Here is a 24,834-nt window from a genome sequence, read left to right as displayed (position 1 = left end):
ATCTCCATGTCTTACTCCTCCGCCATCTTGAAGCTCTCTCTGCCTCATGGTTTTTTGTTTTAAGCTCAGGTGACTGGACAGTGTCTATGTCTACAGGACAGGAAGGTCCCTGAACCTGTCTTTGAGACGCCTTATCTTATGAGACATTTTCTTTCTCTGACATAACTTTCATGCTGGTAAAAAACTGTTCCATTGGTAGGAGGCTACATTTCACCTGCATCATGAATGTATCAGACTGGAAGAGAGTGTCCTAGTAGTAAGCTGTGAACTTGAATTAGACTAAAATTCTGAAATCATTTATGGGAACTTTTCATTACTTCTGTAATTTCTAAAGCCTCATTTAAATGGTCAGATTTGACCAATACATTTTAGTGAATAAGATAAATATATCTTAAAAAAATTTTTTTTTATAATATACAGGTAACCTTCAAGACTGAAAGGAATACCATAGTGTAAAATATGAGGGGCTCTTGCTACACACAAAGAAATGTGTACTTTATTTTCTGAAAAAGAATGCATTTAGGTACTGGGCTAGTTGGTTATGAATAGCATCAATTCAAAGGTACATTAATGTACTCTTGCTCTTTAAAAACAATTTACACCCTGTCTTGATAAAATAGTTACAAAATATAAAAAGAAACCTGTTTAAGAAATTAAAACTTGGCAAAAGTTTCAACATTTTAGGTCAGTGGAAAGAGAGAAAAAGGCATTCAACAAGTAAGCTCCAGCTGGGCGTTCCATTTTTTTGTTCCAATCCTAAACCCAACAGGAGGAGGCAAGGCCTTAGCAAATGCACCTTCTGTGTAAGCCCTACTGGGGTCCAGGTCACAGCCTGGGGGAAGGGTCTGCCCTTGGGCAGTCTTGTGAGCTGAAGTCCTGGTGCCATCTGAGGGTCAAGGGTTCAATGGATTTTACGCTTTGCCTTCTGTTAGGCAGTAAAGCCCGAGCTCTTCCGGTGAATGGAGAGTGTCTCATGAGTTCCCAGTTCAGCAAAACAGGAGCTGTTAGACATCCAGGGAGATGCTCTGTTCTCACACTTGGTGCTGTTTGGCGGCTCTGTGTTGGTGCTGAGAAGTTGGGTCAGTGACTATTCACTCATAATAGCAGCCTAAACGGTCACGGTGGCTGTGTTCTAGCCGTTAAGAGGAAGCATAAGAAAGGTCAGAGAAAGGAAGTTTGTGTTTAATTTTAGAGAACTGGCATCTTGTAACTCGAACTTAGTGTAAGTATATTAACTTTTTTCCCTTCCCTCTGGACTCATGGGCCTACCCATAATACCAGTAGGAAAACCTCAAAATTTATCGATGATCTCAGATTTAATAAAATGGAGCAAACATGTTATCTCACCACTTTTGAACTGTTTGTGATGTGTTTAGAGTCCACCAGTGTGCCTTTTAAGTAAAATGAATCATGTATTCTTATTTGTGCACAAATGTCTAAGATCTAGTGTTTAAAACCCTAGGGTTGGTGAATTAAATGGAAACACGTGTGCTTTGAGTATGAGCTTTCCCAACCCAGGTAACGGCTCAGACTTCCATCACGTAAGTACCCTGTGGAGTAATGTGTAGGTGGAGAGCAGTGGTGGTAGCTTTATTTTCCTGCTTCTCTGCTTTTAAAAGGAAAGGGCCTAAAGGCAAATGAATGGAAAACAGTTGCCAGAGGACAGTACAGAAACAAAACTGGGCTCTAGGTGGTGCTTGAAAGCAGGTTCAGTAAGGCTGGCATCCTTCAGGGTAAAAGGGTGTCCGCTGAACCTCAGTAACCTGGAGGCTCCTGGGCAAAGTCTTCAACAGACTGTCGTCACCTGTTCTACAGGGTCTCCAGGAGGGCAGTGGGCCAGTTCAAATACATTTTTTCAGTTATTCCTGTAAGGTTGGTATTCCATTTATGTCTATAAATCATCACTGTTAAAGTCAGCAAACTGGTAGGCGGGGAGGGAGGAGAATACACTTAATCAAAGAGCTTTTGCCAATCACAGGTCGTGTTGCCACAAAGCTTTACATCGAAACACCTGCCTGCTTTTGCCCAGCCTTTGTGTTGTCCAGATGGAGCAGGTGAACCTGCAGGAGCGAGGCCTTTGTTTGCTTTGCAAGTGGAATGTTTCCTAAGGGAATGAATGGTGTATCTTTCTTTTTGGTAAGAAAATATTTTTGGCAGAGTTTTAGAAAGGTAGTACAGCTGCTACATTGGATATCAAATACTAACCTGTAATTCCTGTTAAAACATTTGCCGTCAATAAAAACAAGGCCCCCCACCATGTAAATCATAATAAAATGTGGGATCTATGTGTGAATTTACATAAATAGCCAATTCGTATAACTGTGCTCACTCAAAACGAAACCTTTAGCATAAACATTTAAGACTCTATAGATCCAGGCCGATTTTAACATATACCTTTTTTTTTTTTATTAAATATGTAAAAAGATAAATGCAAGTCAAGTTATTCACATATTCAGAGACAAAAAACTATTCTACCATGCGACAGTAGGTGGGTAATGTAAAATGAATGTGATACATCTGAATAAGACTTTTTCATCTATTATGTCATTACTTATCTATATTTATAATTAACAATACATATGTTTACATTCCTTTCAGTTTACATTTAATATATAACAAAAGCTTTATGGTGTACTATTTAGTAAAAGTAATTTGAATGCATATTAAACCTTAACGGAATAATGGGAATACTCACCAGGGAAGGGAGGAGTTCCTGGTTCCCTTCTGGAGTTTACTTCTCTCGGGTCAACAGGGTGTGTCTTTGTCTTTTCTTTTTCTGCTTTTCTGCTCTTTTCTCTTTACCCCCTGCTTCAATCACTTCCTACCTGATATGAGCAGTGGAAGTACTATAACCAGCTGCGGCGGGTGTGAAGGGGACTCCAAGACCGAAGTCTAGCTTCTGAGAGGGAGGAGCAGAGCACGCACCAGGGGATGCGTCTCGGCCCAGCATGACGACACGTGACGGGGTCCACAGAGGAAAGCACGCACTGGCTGCCGAGATGAGAGAATGACGGGGTAAAGCCATCAGGGAGAAAGGAGCAGTCCTGGGAAATGAGAGGTGGTCTGCACAGAAGCTGGGGTGCAGCCGAAGAGGACCGGGATACTTAGCTGTCAAAGATTCCCCAAAGCATCAGTGATGTCCCATGCGATGCAGGGCAATGGAAGACGTTTCAGATGTTGACAGAAAGAGAAGTATATAGCTCCTCTCTAAATAAATGAATAGTCTGCCCCAAGACTCCGGGAAGGAGAAGGAAGTAGGATGACTGGCGAAAGTTGTCTTTGCCAGATATATGGCCAGTGTGTTTGTAGCTGAGAAAGTTGGGGATTTGGGGAGGAACAGAGTGGCTGAGTGTCACTGGTGAGGCTTATGCACGTTACCCAGTAATCACGTGCACCCACATGATGGGAGTGTGGTCCCCGATCCACCTGGCACTGGGTATTACTGACATGTCCAAGGCAAGCAAAGAACTGCCCAGGAACCACTGAAGGATCACCTGCATGGAATTATTTATCGTGCCTCTTTACAAGAGCTGTTTAGAAAGAAGGAAACTCAGTGAGTGCAACAGGCTTGGCGGGGCGGGGAGGGGAGGGAGGGGGTGGGGACGACACACTGTTAAGCGCGATGCTGCGTATAGCACGACCACTCCCTGCGACCAGGTGTGGGAGGATGTCACCGCCGAGAGCCAGGCCGTATTCCAGCCTGAGAGAAACGAGCTGCCGCTGTAGTGCAGAGCAAGCAGGAGAGAGAAGAAAGGGAAACCAAACCCCATGAAACATCTGTCCAGTTCTGCACAGTGTCCTGTAATAACCTCAAAAATACAAGCAATCTTTTTCACATGTTACTCAGTAAATACCACTCTGCCACAGAAGATTTATTTTGAGAAGACTTCTTTTGGTGGAAAGCTTCAATGCTAGAATTTAGGATTAGTATGTCATCAGTTAATAAAGAAATGTCAAAGCTTTATGATACATAATTCAGAAATTTATTTTAAGCTTTTCAATTAAGAGGAAAGTGGGGTGGGCACACTTGTTTGCTGTTTTTGTTGTACCTGCTAAGTCAAATAACAAGTGAAAGAAAATCTAAAGTCAGAAACCGAGTGAAATGAATGATCCAGGAAGGGAAACCATCTGTCAAAGGGCGGGGTGGGGAAGAGGCAAAGATTTGGAAAGATACTAAGAAAATGTGCAAATATTAGTTAAAAAAAATAAGGAATGCTTTTAATTCATTACTGTTTCCTCTGTTTATGAACTGCCACGATTTAGCGAAGGTCAATGACAAGGAGGGCCATAGTATTGAAGAGGGGGAATTCTTTATTCCACAAGGCATTGGGAGTCAGATTTTCCTGTGCTGTCATTCCAGTGTCAACAGCAGACTTCAGAACCAGGATTCTCCCTTGGGCTTACACTCCTATTCATAAGGTCTTCACTCCCAGCCTTCCAGCATGATGCGGGACCCTGCCGCCCGGGGCTGCACACCCTGAAGTCATTCTTTAGTAGGAATCCCCTAGTGTGGATGAGAGGATCTGGGCTGAAACCCACAGGAGGAGGCGGGAGGACCTGTGCCCATGCAGACCCCCTCTGACTGCAGACAACTGATGACAGCTTTTGAGGAGAGTGGCTCCCCACCAAAGAGGACCCTGAGAAAGAAAAGAGCATGAGAATCTGGGTGGGGGGAGGCGAGGGAAAGGGCAAGCAGTTAGAGGGCCAAGTCGAGATGGTGTTTTCCTTGAGTGAATGTCTTTCAAAACTAACAACATACTGTGTGGTTGTCTACCATGCCGATGTCTGAACACTGCTGGGCCCTGACGTCCTAGTTTTGATTCCTTTTTTTTTTTTCCCTTTTGTTTGTGAGTAGAGGGAGAAACTGACTTGGTGTTTTTCCCCGTGAAATAAGTCACTGTCATATGGCTTTCATATCAAGTATCTCTTTCCCTTTGTTCCAATTTATTATCTGACCAAATTTATGTTCAGAGGTTAGACTTGCAAACATCAAAGCACCACAAATGTGTGTGACATCTAGTGACACTGGGTTGAGAAATGCCAATATAAATACCATATATCAAATTACCATTGTTTCACACCAGGATAAAAAGGGGGTGGGGTGGGGGTGGGGACAGTTGTTCTGGAAAGAAATGCAAAGAGCAGAACCAATCTCAAGCAGCCAGGTGGTGAAGTTGAAGGTATGTGACCCCGTGATGTCTTGGGGAGGCTGCCCACGGCCGCAGCTAGTGTGTCTTGGCGAAGGAAATGGGAACCGAGCGCGGTGGCTGGCATGGGCGCCGGCGCAGTGATGGGACAGCAGGCTGGGAACAACTGGTTTCTGATGAGCTTGAGGCCACAGGTGTTCCAATTCTCCAGAAGAAAAGTTCCCACCAGAACGGAAGTGTGGAGAGCTGCCGAGACGGTTCAGTACTCTTCCTGCTGCTGGGGCTGCTGTTCGTGGACTTGTTCCTCTGCTTCCGGCTCCTCCGGGTGGCCCTCCTGTGGGGCAGGGGAAGAGGTTTCAGCTGAAGCGGTTCACTGCCGGCAGCCCTGCAGCGTCCCCAGCCCCACCATCGCTGCACAGCACGGCATCGCCACGGCTTTTGCCACGCAAGTGCCTCCCCGCTCCCAGGAGCCCAGGCACACACAGGGATGCCTTCACCTTCCTGCCCCATCAAGGAACGGCCCATTCTGGAGCGTGGCCAGCAGGCTTTAGGCACCACGTTTTCCTTCTGACCATTTTGGAAGGACGTCATCACAGAACATACGACATCCTTTCCCACCCGCTGTACGACAGTAAACCAGATGCAAGGACTCAAGAGCGTCACGATAACCACGAGTGAGCCTGCTGTGACACAGCACAGGGCCCCAGGCCCCTGCAGTGTGTCCGATGGTTCCCTGTTTCCTGCCCTGCTGTCCTCCTCCTCACCTGGTAGCATGTCTGCTAAGCAGACTCCGTGTTATAATCTGTTACTCATCTGATGTAGAGAAGCAGCTCGTTAGAGTGGGTAGGTAAGGAAAGGACAATAACTATGGTTCTGGGTTGCCCCCAGCCAGACGGCGTCTCCAACAGGGGAGCTCAGGAGCTTGTGCTCAGGGACTTCGGGACATCTATTTTGGGTATGTGAGGACTTTTTTTGCTTACTTTCTGATGGTTGAGGTGTTCCTCTACTTGGCTTCAAATGACCTATTTACTCACTTGCGTATAACCCGGGGAAGCACATCATGAACACAAAACTCCAGGGAACATAAACCCTGGTCAGCTATATCTGCCAATTCTTTTTTTTTTTTTAATCTCACAAAGGATAATTAGCTCTTTACTACCCAAGCAGAGGGAGCGTAGCTAATCAATAGGGCCGACTGCTCCCTCCAGAATGCACAATGCTTTTGCGATGCAGTCGGGAGCGTACGCTGGGACGTACAGACGTGCTTGTGTTCACTTGCACTTTGCAAACCCCCCTTCTGTCTGGCCCGTATTCCCTTTAGCCAAGGACACACCCAACTCAAATACAGCAGCATCATTTCCCCCGATCCCTGAGCCAGGATTCTCTCCCTCCTCCTGCATTTTGCTTCTTCCTTGGCCTTAAAACTTTTGACTTGTAATCTTGTTTGTCTTGAACCTTGTGGCCTCGTCCACTGGATCCTGAGGATACTGAAGTCGGGACAGGGCCTCATCCATCTGTGTCAGACCTTGCTTACTGTACAACTCAATGCATGTGTGTGAGGAAGAAGACATCAGAGAGGGTGCACGAACAGATGACCGAGACTATCAGACAAGGTCACGTGCCACTTGTCTTCTGAGAGGCAGCATAATGTCAAGGTTATAAGCATGGAACTGGAGTTCATCTCCCAGATCCATTATGTACAAGCTGGGTGACTTAACTGTTCTGTGCCTCGGTTTTCTCATCTGTACAAGTGGGAGATAGGACAAAAGTGCCCATTTACCAGCGTTTTCAATGAGTGTCATTGGTCACTGAATCGATGGAGTCACTGAATTCAACAGAGAGCTCTGAGTTAAAACAGGTGAAGTGCCTAGAACAGTGTTTGGCACATAACATAAGTGTGAGCTGTGATTCTTTTTTCTTGGTAACTCATTGGAATATGTTCTAGAAGTAAAAATAATTTTTTAAAAAATAGTCTTTTCTATGACAAGAGCAGAAAATGACATCGTATTGAAGACTTGGGCTCAAATCTAGCACCGTCCCTTACTGGCTGGGTGTCTTCAAGCAGCACATTATTTAATTTAATCAACATTAGCTCACCCCATGACCACACCCCGTCGTCATACCTAAAACTGCTCCACCTCTGAAATGTGAAGGCCCAAATCCTACTCTCCCTGCCCACATCCTGCTGTCCCTCGGGACACCTCGCTCCTTAATTCCTTAACCACGATGTCCTCTGACCTCAGAGCCCCAAGCCCCCCTTTGCTCCCGGCTCTGCCAGCTCGTCCCCGGGCCGGCCCTGCAGCGTCCTCCACAAGCCTCTTTGCCCACCGCTCAGCACACGTGAGGGTGGTCCTCTCGGCTCAGTTAGTGCCTCAGGGACAGAGGTGCCCTCCTGGGAGCAGAAGAGCACCTCTTGCTGGGATAGAACAAGCGAGGAAGAGCCACCAGCCTCCCTCTAGTCCAGGGGCAAAGAAGGAAAGTCACGCTCATGGGAACTGACCAGGATGGTGGACCAGGAGCTCCGGGTGTCTGCTCTGCCGCACGCTCCTCCCCACGCCTTTCTCACTGCCTTCGCCCCAGAACGGATCACTCCTCTGAGCTTTACATCCTTGATTCCTGTTTCCATCCGGTTGCACACTGCAGCCCTGTGTGTGTATGGGCGCGTGCTTGTGTGTCCCCACTGGCTGGCTCCACGGCTGCCTCTTCAGCCAGGCTCTGAGCCTCTGAGTCCCTTAAGGGGTAGAGATGTTGTTGTATTCGTCATCCTAACCTGTTAATGCCAGTGTGGTGCCTTCCGTATCATATTGCCCAGACTTCAGCTGGTCTGAAGTGCACTTTTCTTACATAATCGTTTCTGTGAGTGTTAGGCTGCTGATGGGAAGATCGTCAGAAATGAGGATCTGTTTGACATTTTACAGAAAATCTTATTTGCTCACATCATGGACTGCGAGTTAACTGTGGGATAATGGATTTAATTCAGGACTGAGAGTCAGAAGATTTGGATTCAAGTAACTGTGGGCCTGTCAAACCAGCTGCGGGAAGAGAAACGCACTAGATAAGGCTCCCCCTCGGGCCTCCTTTCCATACTTGATGAGCCAGGGGGTGGGTGTGGTGCCCTTGTCTCCAGCTGGCCAAGGGCAGCTCCCTCACTCACGGTGCACCGCTGTGAGGTCATGCATCTCATCTGCAGGAACTGCGGACCCCAGATCACTCTTATTGGGTACCGTGGCTATAAAGAACAAACGTCCTGGGTTACCAATGGATTGCTAATGCTTGGGGTTCAAATTAAGGTGCTCTGAAAGTCTGGCAGGACACACCTGTAACTCTGAGGCACCTGTAGCCCATCACCACTGGGAGCTCCCCACCCACGCGTGGAGGCACTCACACACCGAAATGATCTTTCTCTTATGCCCCACGCAAGACTGAAGAAGAACTTAAACGCACAGGTGAGGAGGAGGCCAGGCGAAACCTAGGCCAAACATGTGACTAAAGCACTGGGGTGCCACCTACTTAATTAAGTCTAATATTTGCATATAAATCCACCCACAGCTGTGAGTGACGCTTTGGAGTTCCTTATTCTTATAATAATCATTAGAAGGAGAAGCAAGCAGGAAGACAGTACTGAAGAATGCTCTCGGCTACTGTGGGAGGAGAGCGGGGACAAAGGAGGGGAGGAGGGGGAGGGCCGTCAAGAAGCTGGGCTGCAGGGAGTGGGGAGAGGGCATGGCCCCCACCTTCCCAGATGTAGGAGGCAGCGCACAACAGGCTCATCTGCCGCCACTCACACCAGCGAGTCCGGCTGTTCTGTCCTCTCTGCTTCGTTCCTGCCATTTCCTCTGCTGAAAAAATACTCCCCCGTCTTACCTCTGTAACTGCTGACATTCCTAATCATCTTTCCACGGCCAACACAAATGTCATCTTCTCTGTGAAGTCCTTGCCTGTCCCTCCAGGCTCTCTTTATGTGCTCCCCACACAAGTTTATTTATGTCTCTATTACTGCGTTTATCACAACCTGACAAATTCCAGTTAGTGGTGTCCCTGTCTGTCTCAAGGGGACTGTGAGCTCTTCTAAGGCAGGGGCTGTGTCTGTTTTCTATAAACCCAATGCTGCGTCCAGTGACAGAAACGCAGGCTGAATTCAAAAGATGTGGCCTGAAGGGGGGAGTATCTTTAGGTCATTCGACAGTGGCTTCCGTGACAGGAACTCAGGAAACAAGTGTCTCTGTATTAGCAGGTGACCCTCAGCCTACAGATCCACAGGGCAGCAGCTAACCAACGACGTTAAGCCCAGACACCTGTGGCCCCTAGTTAAGTAGTAAAGATAATGAGAATCATAATGAGAGGCACTGGACGGCCAGCTGGCCATCTGCTCTGGAAACTTCCATTAGGTTTCTGTGACTGCAAACTGAACTGCCTCTGTTTACTTCCACACTCAAAACTCTCATCTGGATTTCTACATCTTCCAAACATGTTATCCTAGGATTGCTTGATCAAGAGAATCAAAGACCAGACATCACTAAATAAAGACTGAAGGAGGAGGCCTCTCCAGGGAATGCCTCCACCTGAAGTGTCAACGTCGGGTCCATCTGTGGTGAACTGAAGAGTAGGCACTCACTGCAGCCTCTGATTCCTCAGTACCCCTCTCGTCTCCAGGAGGGAGGCAACCAACCAGAAATCTCTGCCTCTCAGATGTGCACAGAAGTCCGACCGGCGGCATCATGCATAAAGTACCGGCATTTTTTCCCAGACATCATGCCCCCCGTGGCTGCACGTCCACCTAGCACTGAAGTGTGTGAATGGCCTGAAAACAGGACACAGTGTCAGGGTCAAGCACAGCGAGGGAAAAAGGAGGCTCTGAGAGCTTGCGGGTGGGTGCAGTGGCCCAGCAACCTCTGAGCACATTTTTCCCCAAGTGATGCCTTTCCTAGGCAAGCGTGGAAGCTTTTTAAAGGCTCACTGCCTCAATGGTAGAAGCTGGATAAGCTGGGAGGCTACCACAGAATCAGGACTCACTACGCTTAGGGAGGGAGGCAAACGCTTGCGGCTCTAAGGTGTCTAGGACAGTTCCATGAACCTCCAGGAAGGGAAGCAGAGAGCAGAGCAGGCCAGCCGCTCCTGAGCCTCTCGCCATCCGCCTCTGTAAGAAGTGTCATGTGTGTGCGTGTGCAGCATGGAAAATACCGTGCAGTGTCCAGGCACGTGGCAGACAGCCTTCGCCTTCTCTCTATATAGAAACCGAAGTTTAAAAAAATGGGTCTTGTCACATTCTAAACAAGGACGCTTGGCATATTCCAGCTTATTCTCTATAGAAAACTCAGCATAGCCTGATGTGTTTCTTTTGGAGCTGTCCAGACACAGAGTTGCATTAGAAGTTATCCTGGAATGAGAAGAATTAAGGCAGCAGCTGCATTTGAAGACTTTGCGCTGGTAACCCACACGTGTTACGTTTGTGTTAAGTCTGTTTTCCCTTCCAGATTCCAGTAGCCTGGTTACTGCCTCTAAATCTCTTCCTGGACTTTGGATACTCCTTAGCTTACACTCAACAGTGATGCCACTGTCTCTCTCTCCTCCCTGCCACGTTTCTCTCTATTTGATGACATCAGCACAGTGCCAGTCAGAACAACGAAGGTGGGTTTAGTGACACTACCTGCCAGAAAAAAATGGAGGTTCTTGCCGGATGCTGAATTAAACAGACTGCCCAGAGAAAGAGGCCAAGACAGTACTTTTGAAGGTGTCAAACAACAAAACAAGGTGAAGGGAATTATTTGGAGAAAATCCAGGCAGGAATTTGACTGCTCCCTTCTTCACGTACGGAACACGTGCAACTCAATACTGTCAATTAGACAAAGTCTGTCCTGCAGTTTCCCCCAAGAGGTACCGCCTTTACTTTTTCCCTTCCCCATGGCACCCAATATACTGAGAGGCAGGGAACATAGTCCTTAAGATTCTGGGCTCTGAGTTAGAGAAACCTGGGTAGTGACGGAGCTTATTAAAGATGGGTCATTGGGCTTCCCTGGTGGCGCAGTGGTTGAGAGTCCGCCTGCCGATGCAGGGGACACGGGTTCGTGACCCAGTCCGGGAAGATCCCACATGCCGCGGAGCGGCTGGGCCCGTGAGCCATGGCCGCTGAGCCTGCGTGTCCGGAGCCTGTGCTCTGCAACGGGAGAGGCCACAGCAGTGAGAGGCCCGCGTACCGCAAAAAAATAAATAAATAAATAAACATGGGTCATTGAGCAAGTAATTTTTATCTGTAAAGCAGAGATAAGTAATAGTACACCACATAAGGATGTGGTGAGAAATATATATATAGAATATAAACGTAATATCTAGCACATGCCAAATGCTCAAGGTTAGCTATTACTACTATCATGTTCCCCATTTAAAAGGTGGCTCAGGCTTGGAGAAGGGAGGGCACGAACTCGGGACTCGAGTTCAAATGCAAATTACGCTGCTTATTCACTCGGGAACGTTATTTAACCTCTCGGCTGCCTTAGTTTCTCTCATCTATAAATGGGCTAACACCCATATCTACCTAATAGGATTCTCCAGACAATTAAAGGAGCTGATACATGTAAAGCCCTTGGCCTTCCCCCTCATCTCCCATCCCAAGAGTTTAAGGAAAGGACCTGCTAAACCCATTAGTCTTAATGACTGATGATACTCTGAAGTATTACTTCTTTGAGGGGCGTGTGCGTTAACTGCCCATACACTGCAAGAATGGCTCTCTGAATCCAGGTCTCGGTAAGCTGGTGCTGGTGTGTGTGCTGGAGGTGTTGGAGATATAAATGGTCTAACAGAAGCTGAGTGTAGTCATCCAGGAAGACACTCCCGAACTCTCAGGAGGCAAGAGCTCTTGCCGAAGGCCAGCCCCACCTGCCATTAGCTAGGAATTCAGTGGCCCTGCCAACCCTTAATTTGGAGTTCACCTAACGGCGCTACCTCACAACGACTCCTCCTTTGGGACAAGATCTGGCTCGAGGTTAGCATCAGAAGGCTAGAGGTTAGCATCAGCAGGGAGATTCCATCCTGCAAGCCGCCTTGCTCCCGCGAGCGGGCACCGTCCCGGATGGGCAGCAGCACGGTTCACTCGGGCTCACGGGGCTGCTGCACAGACCTCATCGAATTCAGCCTCAAACAAGCTTGTGAAGAGAATAACCATAATTCGTCTCGCGCTTGACAGATGACAAAGCACTCTCTACATACAGAACGTCATAAAAATGCCACTTTGGGTGGTGCAGATACACACACTACAAAGCAACCTTTGGTTTCTTCCGTCAGATCTGAAAATACTGAGAATATTTTGTAAAGCCGTCGCTATCTCTGGGACCTGGGCAGGTGGATCCCCAGGGCTTCAAGATCTATAGCGTGAGCTAACCGAGAAAGAGGTTTAAGAATATATACATATCCAGGGGAAACAAAAAAAGTGCTGGAGAGTCCCCAAACTCCAGACAGTTTCTTACAGTTTAGGAAAATTTCAGAGCTAGGATTTTAATCTTACACGGAGTAAACAACTGCCTGGTATTCGGCTGAAATAAGATAAAAGTAAACTTGCTGGTGGCTTCCTATGTTCTGTGGAAATACCAACACACGTGCAACTCGACCACAGAGCCCTCAGGGCACCTGCAGGCCTCCTAATCACACCTACCCAAACACTTCCTCAGCCCCAACCTGGCAGCAGGACGCCTGCAACCCTGGCCCGTGCTCTCCTGCCTTTCACTGCGCCGCCCTCATGAAAGTGAAGCCCCACGGGGCTCCCACTGCGGCTGCCAGGGCCTCTCCCTGCCTGTCTGGGCGGACTTGGGGTGACCTGCCTTGGGCCCTGCCGTTTATCCTGCCCCTTCCCCTCCTCGCTTCCTGAGACTCATGTTCCTCCGCTGCTCCTCACGTCGGCTTTCCATGCGCGGACGGAGCCACATCCTGGGTCCCCCCCTCGGCACATCCACTCGTGGGGAGCAACCCTGGTGGGCAGGGCCTCCACAGAGGAGGCCTTCCAGAAGTATTTTTCCACAAAGGGCTGTCACACAATGCTGCTCTGTACTGGCAAAGTGTAACCAAGACAACCAGCTATGAAGGAAAAAACAGTTGTGGGACTTCTGGGGATGGGAAAAGCATCTAGATTAATTTTTCCTTTAACCACATTCTGATCTGTGTGAAGAATCTTTGCACACATTCTTACTGCTCATTTGCTCAGAGAGCTGAAAACCACTTGAGATTTGGCTGTGTGAGCCTATTTTTCTCAATCGAAGCCCCCCGGTCCCCTGCCCCCAACAACTGGCAACCATCCGCGCATCTCTTCCCAGATTGATGAATGCGGGTCCCACAAGCATGGGTCAATGGATCACGACGATCGTGCTTATTCCTCTGGGAACATCACATGCACTGGCTGAGCTGCAAGCCTCACTAAGGTCCCAGGGCAGTATCTGAAGGCTCGGCGCCACTGCGCTCGGACCAAGAGCATCACTCTGGGACACAAGCCTCAGGGCTCTGCTCACACTCACGTGTTCTTCCGAAGCGTAGAGGACTTCCATGAGTCGCTGCACGAGGTCATCGTTTTCCTGCCCGTGTTCCTGGCAGAGGAGCTCAATCTCTCTCAACTTTCCGAAGTAGAAATCCCTCTCCTTTTCCACGCCTTCAAGGGCAAGTTTTAATGAATGTACCTGTGAGGGAGGGAAGGTGGAAAAGAAAACCCTCAAACTACAGCATAAGAAATAAATGACCAACTGTGCCTGCGTATAAAGATGCGAAACATCAAAAGACAGATGTGCAAAAATAACCAACATGCAGGTCCGGGGAGAGACGAGGGGCTGCTGCTGGAGCTTGAGCCTGGGCCCGAATGCCCAGCTTCAACAGCACACTTGTCACTCCTGTCAACCGACCATTTATACCCAGAGGCCCGGGGATCCTTCTGCCCGAGACAGTTCCACCCGGGCTCCGAGTCAGCCTTCCTCTCCTGGTAACTAACCTGGGCTGGGGCACATCTTTCCCCCATCTCATTCATCCTCTACAGGGAGGGGAGAGGCGAGAGCGGGAGGAGGGAGGGGAGGGGAGGGAGAGGCTGGCACTGTGGTCCCTTCAGACGCGCTTTGCGGAACCTCCTTTCTTCACGTCACTTGAAAGCCGCCCTCGACTTTGGAGCCCTTCATACATGTTCCTGAACCAAACTAGACAAATGCTCCTACTGAGGGACTGGGGCATGGCTGCACAAGGAAAACTGGGTGAGACTAAAAGCAGGCTGAGTGGATCTGTCTTAATTCCTCTAGTTCTGGCTTCGAGCTCATCACGTGAAAGGCGGGAAGATGTGGAAGCTCCAGTCCCTCAGCGGAACAGCCCTCATTCCGTTTTTTCTCCCTTGATGCGGGTTCAAGGGCCTTGCAGCTTCTCACCGTGGTTACGGAGATGGCGCTGGTGAAGGGAAGAGGGCAAGGGTTGAGGCTGGCAGAGCCGTCACCTGGGCTGAAGAAACACCACAGGCAGTGTAGACAGATCTGGTCTCAAATTCCAGGCTGCAGGCCGAGCAGCTCCACACAGGCCCAAACCATCACCCCCTTCCTGCTCTCGGAGAATCCCTCAAGTTTTCTGAACCATTTGATCATTTATATTTATGCAGAGAATATCTTTAGGAGGTGAATTAGGTCTCTCATGGTTCTCCTCAGGAGAAATCTCTCTTTCAGTATATGAAAAATCACCCTTCACAGATTTCCAAAGATTACATTTGGAGTGGAAAATCTGTTTCTAGTAACTCCGGGCCTTGGTACATACTATTTATCTGTCTGGAGTTATTGACTCGTTCAAACAGATACTCAGCACCTGCAGTGTCCGTCTCCTTGTGCACCTGGCAAACTTGTGTCCATCCAGTAAGACTCAAGGATATGGTTTTTCCGCAGAGTTAACCTCACTGATGCCCTCATGTAGCTGGTTACAAAGCAAAGGAGGATCAGTCGCTAACTTCTTTTTTTTTTGGCCACGCCTTGCGGCTTGCAGGATCTTAGTTCCCTGACGAGGCACTGAACCTATGCCCCACTGCAGTGGAAGCACGGAGTCTTTAACCACTGGACTGCCAGGGAATTCCCTCAGTCACTAACTTTCAGCTCTTATTTCTGATAATACTATGGCTTGGACATTTGTAAAAACTGAAGGCAACCCAGTTGGCTGAATTCTAGAGTAAAGAAAACTGTTTATTCTAGAACCTCCCCCCCACCCCGCCCAGACTCGACCACAGACCCATCTCACGCCTGCACTGGTGCCACCAGCGGGTCTGCGGTAGTTTAGGTGTCTGCTGTCTGCCAGCTCCCCTTCCCTGTGTCGGGCAAGAAGGGTCTCTGGATGCCTCTGACCCACGGAAACCAGGCTTGTCAGCCTCTCAAGTGCTGTGGTCTGTACGGTGAACCAAGAGCTGAGGCTTTGTAGAAACACCCAGCCCAGGTTGGCCTGTGCTGCTATTCCAGATGCATGAGGTTAACAGATGCACAGCTATAAACTTTCCCTGGTAAAAACCAACAGGAGCTAAACTACTTGATGAAAGATCCGTTGGCAAATGGGATGCCATTTTCACAGTCCCACTCCGATGCCTCCTTGCTCCCGCACGTGTCAGAGCAGGAGCCTAAGCAGTGGAGGGGATGCTGGGGATGGACCCTTGAGAAAAGTCAAGGGGAAGTTCTCTTCTCCCAATTCTCTACCGCTCAGGTGTCCACACACTGTAGATCCGCCCAGCCTTCCAGTCCGAGCCACGGACAGTGTCTGTGCGGGCTAACCAGGCCCCACTCTTCAGCCCCCGTGGTCCCCGAGCACAAGCAGGGACCCCATCCCACCACCTGTTTGCTCACCTACTCTCCAGAAACAACCCCTGATTATTTTAGTCATGTCTTCTCCTCCCCTGTGTCTTTTGGTTCATTTCTATCATTGAAATTCTCTAACACAGTGGTGCTTTCATAGCATGTCATGGGAGACTGCCCAAATCAAGGCATGAGGCCAAGTGAATGAGAATTCTTAAAGTTTACGGCACTGGTCACTTTGTCTATTACCACTGTAATTCAGTCTTTGGTCCGGGCATTTTTACTTGGCCCTTCCTCGTCTTCGTGTCCTCAATTCCAACACAGTGATGACTGTGAGTGGCTCCCCACCAGTTTGGGGGAGCACCCTGTAGGCTTTGGGGACAGAAAATGGAGGGAGCATTAACATAGCCTTGGAAATACAGCTGAAGGAGGCGCTCAGTAAACAGCTGGTGAATGAAGGCTTACAATGTAGGATGGGTCCGACCTTCCCTCTGGGGGACAGATGGAGGTGCGGGGACACTCTCCTCCATGTGAATGCATGGGGGGACAGCCCGGGAGTGAGGCCTTTGGAAGTAATGAAGGAATTACAAGCAGGAGGAGGAAGGCCACTGGCATGTGCTTCTCCGTGTCTTCTCTAGAGTGGCATTCTGGATGGGACAGCAGTTTAGCTGAAGCATCGTAGAGGGCTGGGGCCCTTGGGGCTCTGTGTGTGATTGGAGAGCTACTGGGAGCCCAGAGCCAGCCCCAAGGAGAGGAAGTGGGGCTGGTTGGCGAAGGCCGTAAGCGAGAGAGGGGCAGGCAGGATCTCGAGGTTCCAATGTGTTTCTACTTTGGGTTGGTGGTTTGGGAAACTGGGTGTGGTAGGGGTAGATGAAGAAACATTTGATAATAAAGATATCAAAAGAATTTGAGTCCTACGGAGAAAAGGGTTATAAATCTAAAGTATTACAGACCCACACCCGACTCTCTTCAGGTCTACTTGCTTAGAGCCTCAGGCCTGTGGCCCAAGGCTAATTAGGGCTGTCCTAACTGCCTTTTTTTTTTTTTAAATTTTATTTATTTTTGGCCGCGTTGGGTCTTTGTCGCTGCTTGCGGGCTTTCTCTAGTTGCGGTGAGTGGGGGCTACTCTTCATTGCGGTGAGCGGGCTTCTCATTGCGGTGGCTTCTCTTGTTGCAGAGCACGGGCTCTAGGCACGCGGGCTTCAGTAGTTGCGGCACACGGGCTCAGCAGCTGTGGCTCGCGGGCTCTAGAGCTCAGTCTCGGTACTAACTGCCTTTCATTCTAGAAGAACTCATTGCTGGAAATTGTATAAGGGCTCAAACTGAGAATCAGCAGGTAATTAGAACATTCCACAGTTTCTAAATCAAAGTCCTACGCAGCGATGACTTAAGGTTTTACCTTTTTCATTAAAGTGTTCAGAATTGTAAAGAAACACCCTAGTTAAGCAACTGCTTGCTTTTTAACTAGATTCTTGTTTGCAAATATACAACTATCTCAAAAACTGTTTCCAGACTCTTGCTGGCTCATCAAGAATCAGATTAATCACCGGGATCTGCCCATGCCCAGTGAGTAGCTGGGAACAGCCTGGGCACCTGGGATAATGGCTTTTCTCCCAGGGGTGGGAGTGGCCAGGAGAAAAGACTCTCCTCCTGGGCTTCCCTGGTGGCGCAGTGGTTGAGAGTCCGCCTGCTGATGCAGGGGACACGGGTTCGTGCCCCCGGTCTGGGAAGATCCCACATGCTGCGGAGCAGCTAGGCCCGTGAGCCATGGCCGCTGAGCCTGTGCGTCCGGAGCCTGTGCTCCGCAACGGGAGAGGCCACAACAGTGAGAGGCCCGCGTACAGCAAAAAGACTCTCCTAACTCAGGGCAAGGGTGGGTGGTTTCTGCACTGGGCCCTATGCTACCAATTGTTTTATTACTTTTAAACTATGTATACTCTTGGGCAAAATTAGCTATTGTTAGTTAGAAAGCATACCTAAGCTTTTATATTGAAAATTTCGAAGGCAGTAGACCTAGATTTACTGCAATCCTAGGGATATTAGATAAAAAGGCAAGTTCTATTTAACTGTGGCCTTTCTGATGCCCTATTCCTGGGTTCAGTGCTCCTGTGTACTTTCACTCTTGCGGGAAGTGTTCAGCCATTTGGCTTTTGCTTGTGTAATAGACAATGGTGTGTGGCTGCTATCTGTAAATTCTATGAGGGAAGAGAAGCTCTCTATCTTGCTGCCATTATATTATCAGCATCAAGTATCGTGTCTGTCACATCGAACAGGCTTAACAGATAGCTGCTGAAAGAAAGGAAGGAAGGAGGGAGACTAACCCCTGATGCCTTTAACACAATCTAGACTGGCTAGAAGTGGCCACGGTCTAGCCTGGAGCTCCTAACAGGCACTGAGGTGTACGGGAGGGCGAGGCTGGCCTGGCTACCTGCATTTACCTAAAGCCGAGTCATCTGTCCCTCTGTCTCAATGTATAGCTTTGAGATTTGTGACTTAACATCTTTTATTCACAATGGGCCACTGATTATCTGCCCCAATAGTTCCTTTCATTCTTACTTGCTTGAAGCCACTGATTCCCGCCGCTTCCCTCCCCCTATCCCAAGCCCACAGGAGTTTGCTCATCTCACCCCCTGACACCTGTCACTGCTCCCAGAGACACAGCTGGGGATGCCGAGTTACCTGTTCATTAAGCTGTATGACCTGTGTTTCTAAATCTCTATCAGATCTGGATGCGGAGCTGCTGGACGAAGCCCTTTTGGCTGATGAGGGACGAGAAGGTGTGGATCCTGGTTTAGACGCTGGACTGGATTTAGCCGCACCTGAAAGGACCCAGAATAAATTATGAATATTGGCAACATCAGAAATGCTGTTTAGGTAGGTAGCAAAAGTGTGATATAAAAGGAATTTACTCAAACACAGAAGAGACACTGCCAGTGGTCTCTTGCCAGCACAGAAGTAGCACAGATACGCTTAGAAAGAGTGGACTCGATAAAACGACAGAATCATCCTGGGCAACTTACTTAACCTTTCTGAGCACTGGTCGTTCTTCTCAAGTGACGTGAGATTAATGCAGTTGTCCCTTCTCCCTCCAGAGAGATGAGAACAGATACAAAGGGATTTTAAGTTTGTTTGTTTTTTTTAAAGAGGAAAGGTTCTTTGATAAGCTCAGAGCATCACCATAATTGAATTTCTAACACAGACCTTATAAGAGAGTAACACTTTAGGAGAAATATCAATGCACGTCTATTTTTTCCTCTTTTAATGTATTTCCTAGTTTTAGCCATTAAAAGAGTCTAGGAGCCATGATATCTCTGTAGCAACAGGCACTCCTGGTGCCCAAGTCCTGGTTTCTAAATGTTATTCTGCAGTAAAAGGGCTTCTTGAGATATGATATGGCTGATTCCAGGGCTGGGGCAGGGAAAGGACAAGGTGGGCCTGGGACATCTCATGTCAAAAAGCAAGGATGTGCTCAAGGATTAATGAATGTCAGGGGCCAGCCCAAAGGGGTTCCCAACTGGCCAGACTTGGACCATTTGCATACCAAAAAGAGTGATGGCTGTAATGTATTACAATGCACTGAATAAATAAAAATCTCGTCCATAATGAGGGTAGGGGAGAGGGAGAATCCAAATATCTCCACAGAACACTGACAGCCAGTAAATGCTAAAGAAATGCTAGAAAAATCACAGTTTTGCAATACACATAACTGATTCAGGAAAGTTTCATCAATTGACTCTAAAACACTGAGAAGTGTCTGGAGGACGGGATGTTTACACGTGTCAAGGTGTTACCCTATAAGTTGCTTATAAAGGGTGAAAGATATGCCTTTACAACAGGGAAGCCTGAGGATTGGGACCTTAACCAAGTTATTCAGTAGCATCACTAATAATGATAGAAATTGGCAAAAAAAAAAAAAAAAATAGGACCATTGATGTCAGGTAAGAACTCATCTACCTGAAGCTCAGCTCATGACAGGCTCTCACTATCTAGAACTTGACAGACACAGGAAATGGCCTCTGCAGCCAAAACAGATGGCACAAGATATATGCAGTGAAGTGTATACACTCCATGGGTTTAGAAATTCAGGGTCATTACTGGGGCCCAGCCACTCCCTCTTACTCAGAACAGCTCAGTCCGGTGTAGGTGCTCCCGCTGGCCCAATTCTCCACCACAGTCCCGCCCACTCTGCTCCTCTGGTTCTTGGAGGGCAAGGAACTCATCATACTCAGCTTTGCAACCTCAGTGCTTCGCACAGTACTTGGCGGAACACATATTTGGTGAAGGAACAAATGCTTAAATACACGAACAAGTAAACAAAACCTGGTTGTATGGTTTCCAATTTTACAGTTTACTGGTACTAAGAGATTAGAAAAAGGCAAGCACCCTGGCAGCAGTTACAAGTTTCAACCAATCTCCTAATTACAAAGTAGCAAGCAGGAAGACTATAAAATTCCTATCTGTATGTCTTCAGAGTCGTGAGAGATGCAGAGTCATACACACCCTCAAGAAGCACTGACAGTAACATACCGTTTAAAATACATGCCTGTTATAAAGAAAGAAAGAATTCTTCTAAAAATACAGGGAAATGCCTAATATATGTAAAACTGAGGATGCTTAAGTTAGGAATGACTTAAAAAGTTTGAGTATTCAAACCTTCAGTGACCTGGAAACCTCAGGTCATGAAACCTTGTGCAGCGGAACTTCCCAAGTTGTCCAGAGAGCGGATGCTTTGCTTTGCTCAACAGCTGTGAGGAGGCTTCATCTCTGGAAAAGCCCAGAAAACACACTCCTGGACATAGCTTCCGTGTCCCATTGGCCAGCTTCTCTAACTCCACGCTAAGCCAACAGGGTAAAGAACACAGCGTGGAAAACAGCAGGAGAGGCAGGGCGAGGACGTGCTGACCTGACAAACAGCCTTCTCCAAGGGTGGCCACCAGCCAGCCTCGCTGGGGAAGCAGCTTTTGAAAAATCAAGTTACTTCAGACCTTTTCATGAGCACTCTGTCGTATTTTAATATAAAAATAGTCTAACAGAAAGTGGCTCAAAGACTGTCTATGACCAACCCCTCTAATTTACTAAATACGTATTTATTAAGTGCCTACCATGAGCCCTGTACTGGAAGTCCCTGCTCTACAGGAGCTCATGACCTGGTGGGAGTGGGTCATTTAAGAATGCCCACAGACAGAAAGACAAATACTCTATGTTATCACTTACATGTGGAATCTAAAAAATAAGGCAAATGAATGTATATTTTAAAAAAAAAAAAAAAAAGCCCAGGCATGGCCACACTCAACATTCTCAGGAAAAAGGCAATGTTCTAGACATGACCACGGATTGGGATCGGGCTGTGTTCCCTCTGCCTGAAATTCTTCCTCCCCTCCTTTGAGTGACTATGTCTAACAGCCTTCGGGTCTCAGCTTAAATGTGGTGGCTCACACATCCTTCACACAGCACCCATCAACGGTAATGGTACAGTGATTTATTTAATGCCTACTTCTCCCATTAGACTTAATCTCCACGAGGTAGGAGTTGAGTCTGTTTTGTTTACTATTTTATGTTCCCAAGGCCAAGTACAATGCCTGACCCAGAGGAGACACTCAATAATAAGTTTTTATGACTCATGAAAGAACGCCTAGGACAGGCATCTATCCAGGGTAAAGATCCCAGGGGAAGCTCGAGGAGCTGATGCCAACCTCAAAGTCACTGACAGCAGGAGCCAGCAACACCTGAAGGAAACGAAACAAAACCCACCAGCCTCCCAGAAAGAGATCTCTTACTTGGTTTCAAGTTCACCTTCCATTATTACTTAGGCCCTGTATAGATGGAGTCAAGACAGTAGTTCATGTGGGTGAATTTAAATTCAGTCAGTAAACAGTTAACTCTGAGTAGGGAGGAGCAAGATGGTTTGTGCTGGGCTGTCCTATCCAAGCCTCTGCCATGCTTCCGTCCATGCCTCTTCTGAAGAGAACAGCTCTGGGGAAGGGGCTTCCCTAGAGAGCAAGTGACCCACCCACCCAGCCTGGGCAAGCCTCCCTAAGCAGGTCAGCAGCTATGACGCGGCTGGTTGCAGGAGCTGAGCGAGGTCCACCAGACACACTCATGTTCTTATACCCTGCCTCACCCAGTCTCATGTAAATTTTCAAAGAAAAGCGTGGAAGGAATAGAAGCTGATTGCTTGTAAAACAAGGTTATCACTGATTATATTATCAGGACATCATCAAATGCAGCTTAGAAAAACCTGAAACGTTTGATATGAAGTTAAAGTAGAAGAGGTCATGGCAAGCCAAAGCCCCATGTAAGACCAAGTTATCAGGGAAAGAAAGCCTAAAAATACGCAGAGGAAGCTGGCTGGGAGAGAAATGGGGTCACGGGAGATGCCGGGTGGCTCACGGCAGAGAGGCCAGAGCTGCTGCAGTTACTGACGCTGTCCCAGTTCCAGCTTTTTCCTGAAGAAACACATCCCTTGCTACTGACAGAGTCCAACTTTACTGTGGTTCACAGGGTCTCGGCATTAAAGTGGCATCTGTGTTTCACGGATCCTGTAAAGGTCAGCTGGGGTGCAGAGCCCCAGGTCCTTCAAACTGGCACACATGCATGCAGGCTGTGGGTCTCTGAGACGAGAAAGATGAAAGCAGTGAGAGTCAGACCTGGCATCCCCCTGCTGCAGGGCAGGGAGGGGACAGTGGAGAAGAGGGGGTCTGGTCCACGCTCTACCCGCTATGCTCCCTACACGGGGGACAGAAGAAAAGCTTCTGCCCCCAGAATATGGACAAAGAAGGGAAAACAAATTTGAAAAATTTAATAGCTCAATTAAGGAATTTGAAATTTAAAATGAGAGGGGTTTTGAAATTCTGATTAAGTTGTTTGGAAAGAAACTGATAATCGAGGGAAATGCATGTCTGATGAATGAGAATACAAGAGGTCAGCACCAAGTTAACTGTACATTTCTACCTTCTAACGAATAAACGCAAAGAAATGAAAGACCAGGAAAGACAGAGGGAGATCTTAGTATCTTCAGAGGTTAAAAGTTTTTAAAAACCACACAAAGCTCATTTTCAAAAGAATGTAAACTGAGCTCTTTGAATCCTCACAGGCTGCAATTTGATATGAACGTAATTGACCACTCACGGCTATCACGTGATTAAGGCTAAAATACTAAAATGTATAAAGATGAAAATGCAACCTTTTCTTCATTGTGTTGAATGATTTCATGGTTTAACTTATTAGAATAAATAATGATAGACAATATCCTATATTATATCATGCTCATTAGTCAGTTAAAAACTAGGTTTTTGTTTATTTGTTCTACAAGCCTTGCTACCTTCTTTCAAAACACCATACCCTAAGGAGTACCCAGCTTCTGGGGTGACAGATATTCTTTTTTCACTTACCCAGGCTGCTATAATAAGGATGTTATCAGAAAACTGTACAATGTCAGTAAATTTAACACTGATATAATACTTTTATGTAAATTAACATTCATATTCCATTTTTGTGAAGTGACCCAATAATGTCCTCTATAGTGTCTAATCCTGAGGATTAGATACTGAGGATCTCAAAAGCTGCCTTCATGCTTCCCTAAATGCCTCCAAGTCCACTGGTGATTTCACTACTGGGCCTTCCCATGCCTCTCTGCTCAACGATGCTTACACGAAAAACATTTTACATAATAGCTTTTAAAGGGAGTACAGCTACTTTGGCAATAATAATAATAATACAGATAATAGATTTTTTTTTCCTGCAGCTATCAAACGTTTCAATTTTTTTGTCGAGCTGCATTTAATGATGTCCTGAAAATATAATTAGTGGTAGTCCTGTTTTACAAGAATCATTTTTCCTCAAGCTTTTCTCTCTCTCCACTAATTTCCCCTTTCAAAATAAAAAAGGAGTTTCAGAAGCAGCGGAAAGTAGACATAAATTCCTTGCAAGTCCCTATAATTCTCTGACTTTACCCATTGGATATGGACATGATTTACAATGCTAGTCTTTGAGCAGTTGTCTTAATTAATGCCTTCAGGAGTCGGGGTATAAATATGATGCTAAAACATTTTAAACCATAGTTGTAAAATACAAAGAGTGGCCTGATTCACTGCCTTAGTGAAGCCAGAGCACTGCTGTGTCTAATGTCAATAATTAGTAGCTTGCTTAATGTTTATGGAAAATGTGCCAACATTTTGGGCCTATGAGGCCCAATGAGTTCATAACGATGAAGCAAATAAAAGCACTTTATCCTTTTTTATACTTGGCTTTATCCTTCGCAGCCAGGGCTCTGATGGAATTTAGAAATTCTTCTCACATAATCTGCCGTATTCTTTCTGCCAAAATCATAAACAGAGGAGCTAAAAATATGACATTAATACTGTTGACAAGAACCACAGAGACATTAAGAACACACACACACTCAGGAAGCAACCACGCTTCTGGTCGTCCCCAGCTTCTTCCCTACTTTGAGAGCATCCCCCCAGCCCCCCGCCACGGAATTAAAAAGCCCATGGCGGGGAGTGGGAGGGATGAAATGGGTGAAGGGGATCAAAAGGTAAAGCTTCCAGTTATAAAATAAATAAGTCCTGGGATGTAATGTACAGCATGGCATTACACAGTTACAGTAATAATATAGTTAGTAATACTGTATTGCATATTTGAAAGTTGCTAAGAGAATAGAGCTTAAAAGTTCTCATCACAAGAGGAAAATAACTTGTAACTCTGTGTAGTGATGGTTGTTAACTAGATTTGTTGTGATGATCATTTTGTAATATATATAAACATTGAATCATTGTACACCTGAAACTAATAATTTTTTTGTTTTTTTAAATTTATTTTTTATACAGCAGGTTCTTATTAGTTATCTACTTTATACCTATTAGTGTATATATGTCAATCCCAATCTCCCAATTCATCCCACCACCACCCCCTAC

At 47.0% G+C, this 24,834-nt stretch overlaps 1 protein-coding gene and 1 long non-coding RNA gene across 3 annotated transcripts in view; one reads left to right on the top strand and one right to left on the bottom strand.

Moving 5' to 3' along the window:
- The window catches only part of LOC113631343 (uncharacterized), a 91,561-nt gene extending 89,034 nt beyond the window's left edge, over nucleotides 1–2,527 (top strand). Inside the window, exon 4 of the long non-coding RNA XR_003437267.1 lies at nucleotides 1,979–2,527. This is a non-coding gene — a long non-coding RNA (uncharacterized LOC113631343). The remainder of the gene's footprint in view (nucleotides 1–1,978) is intronic.
- A 600-nt stretch (nucleotides 2,528–3,127) lies between these two features.
- Nucleotides 3,128–24,834, bottom strand: part of MAPRE2 (microtubule associated protein RP/EB family member 2) — a 162,034-nt gene continuing 140,327 nt past the window's right edge. For both annotated transcript variants that reach the window (XM_027127728.1, XM_027127727.1), the window contains 3 exons: nucleotides 18,599–18,738; nucleotides 13,646–13,804; nucleotides 3,128–5,481 (listed from right to left, as the gene is read on the bottom strand). In XM_027127728.1, coding sequence (XP_026983529.1) covers nucleotides 5,407–5,481; nucleotides 13,646–13,804; nucleotides 18,599–18,738 — 374 coding nt within the window. In that variant the 3' untranslated portion in view covers nucleotides 3,128–5,406. The remainder of the gene's footprint in view (nucleotides 5,482–13,645; nucleotides 13,805–18,598; nucleotides 18,739–24,834) is intronic.

Source organism: Aethalodelphis obliquidens, unplaced genomic scaffold, assembly GCF_003676395.1.
Source record: "Aethalodelphis obliquidens isolate GAN/ISIS:26980383/991018 unplaced genomic scaffold, ASM367639v1 scaffold32, whole genome shotgun sequence".
In the NCBI taxonomy this organism is placed as follows: Eukaryota; Metazoa; Chordata; class Mammalia; order Artiodactyla; family Delphinidae; genus Aethalodelphis; species Aethalodelphis obliquidens.
The sequence above is the reverse complement of the archived record's forward strand: the minus strand, read 5'-3'. Positions and strand labels throughout refer to the sequence as shown.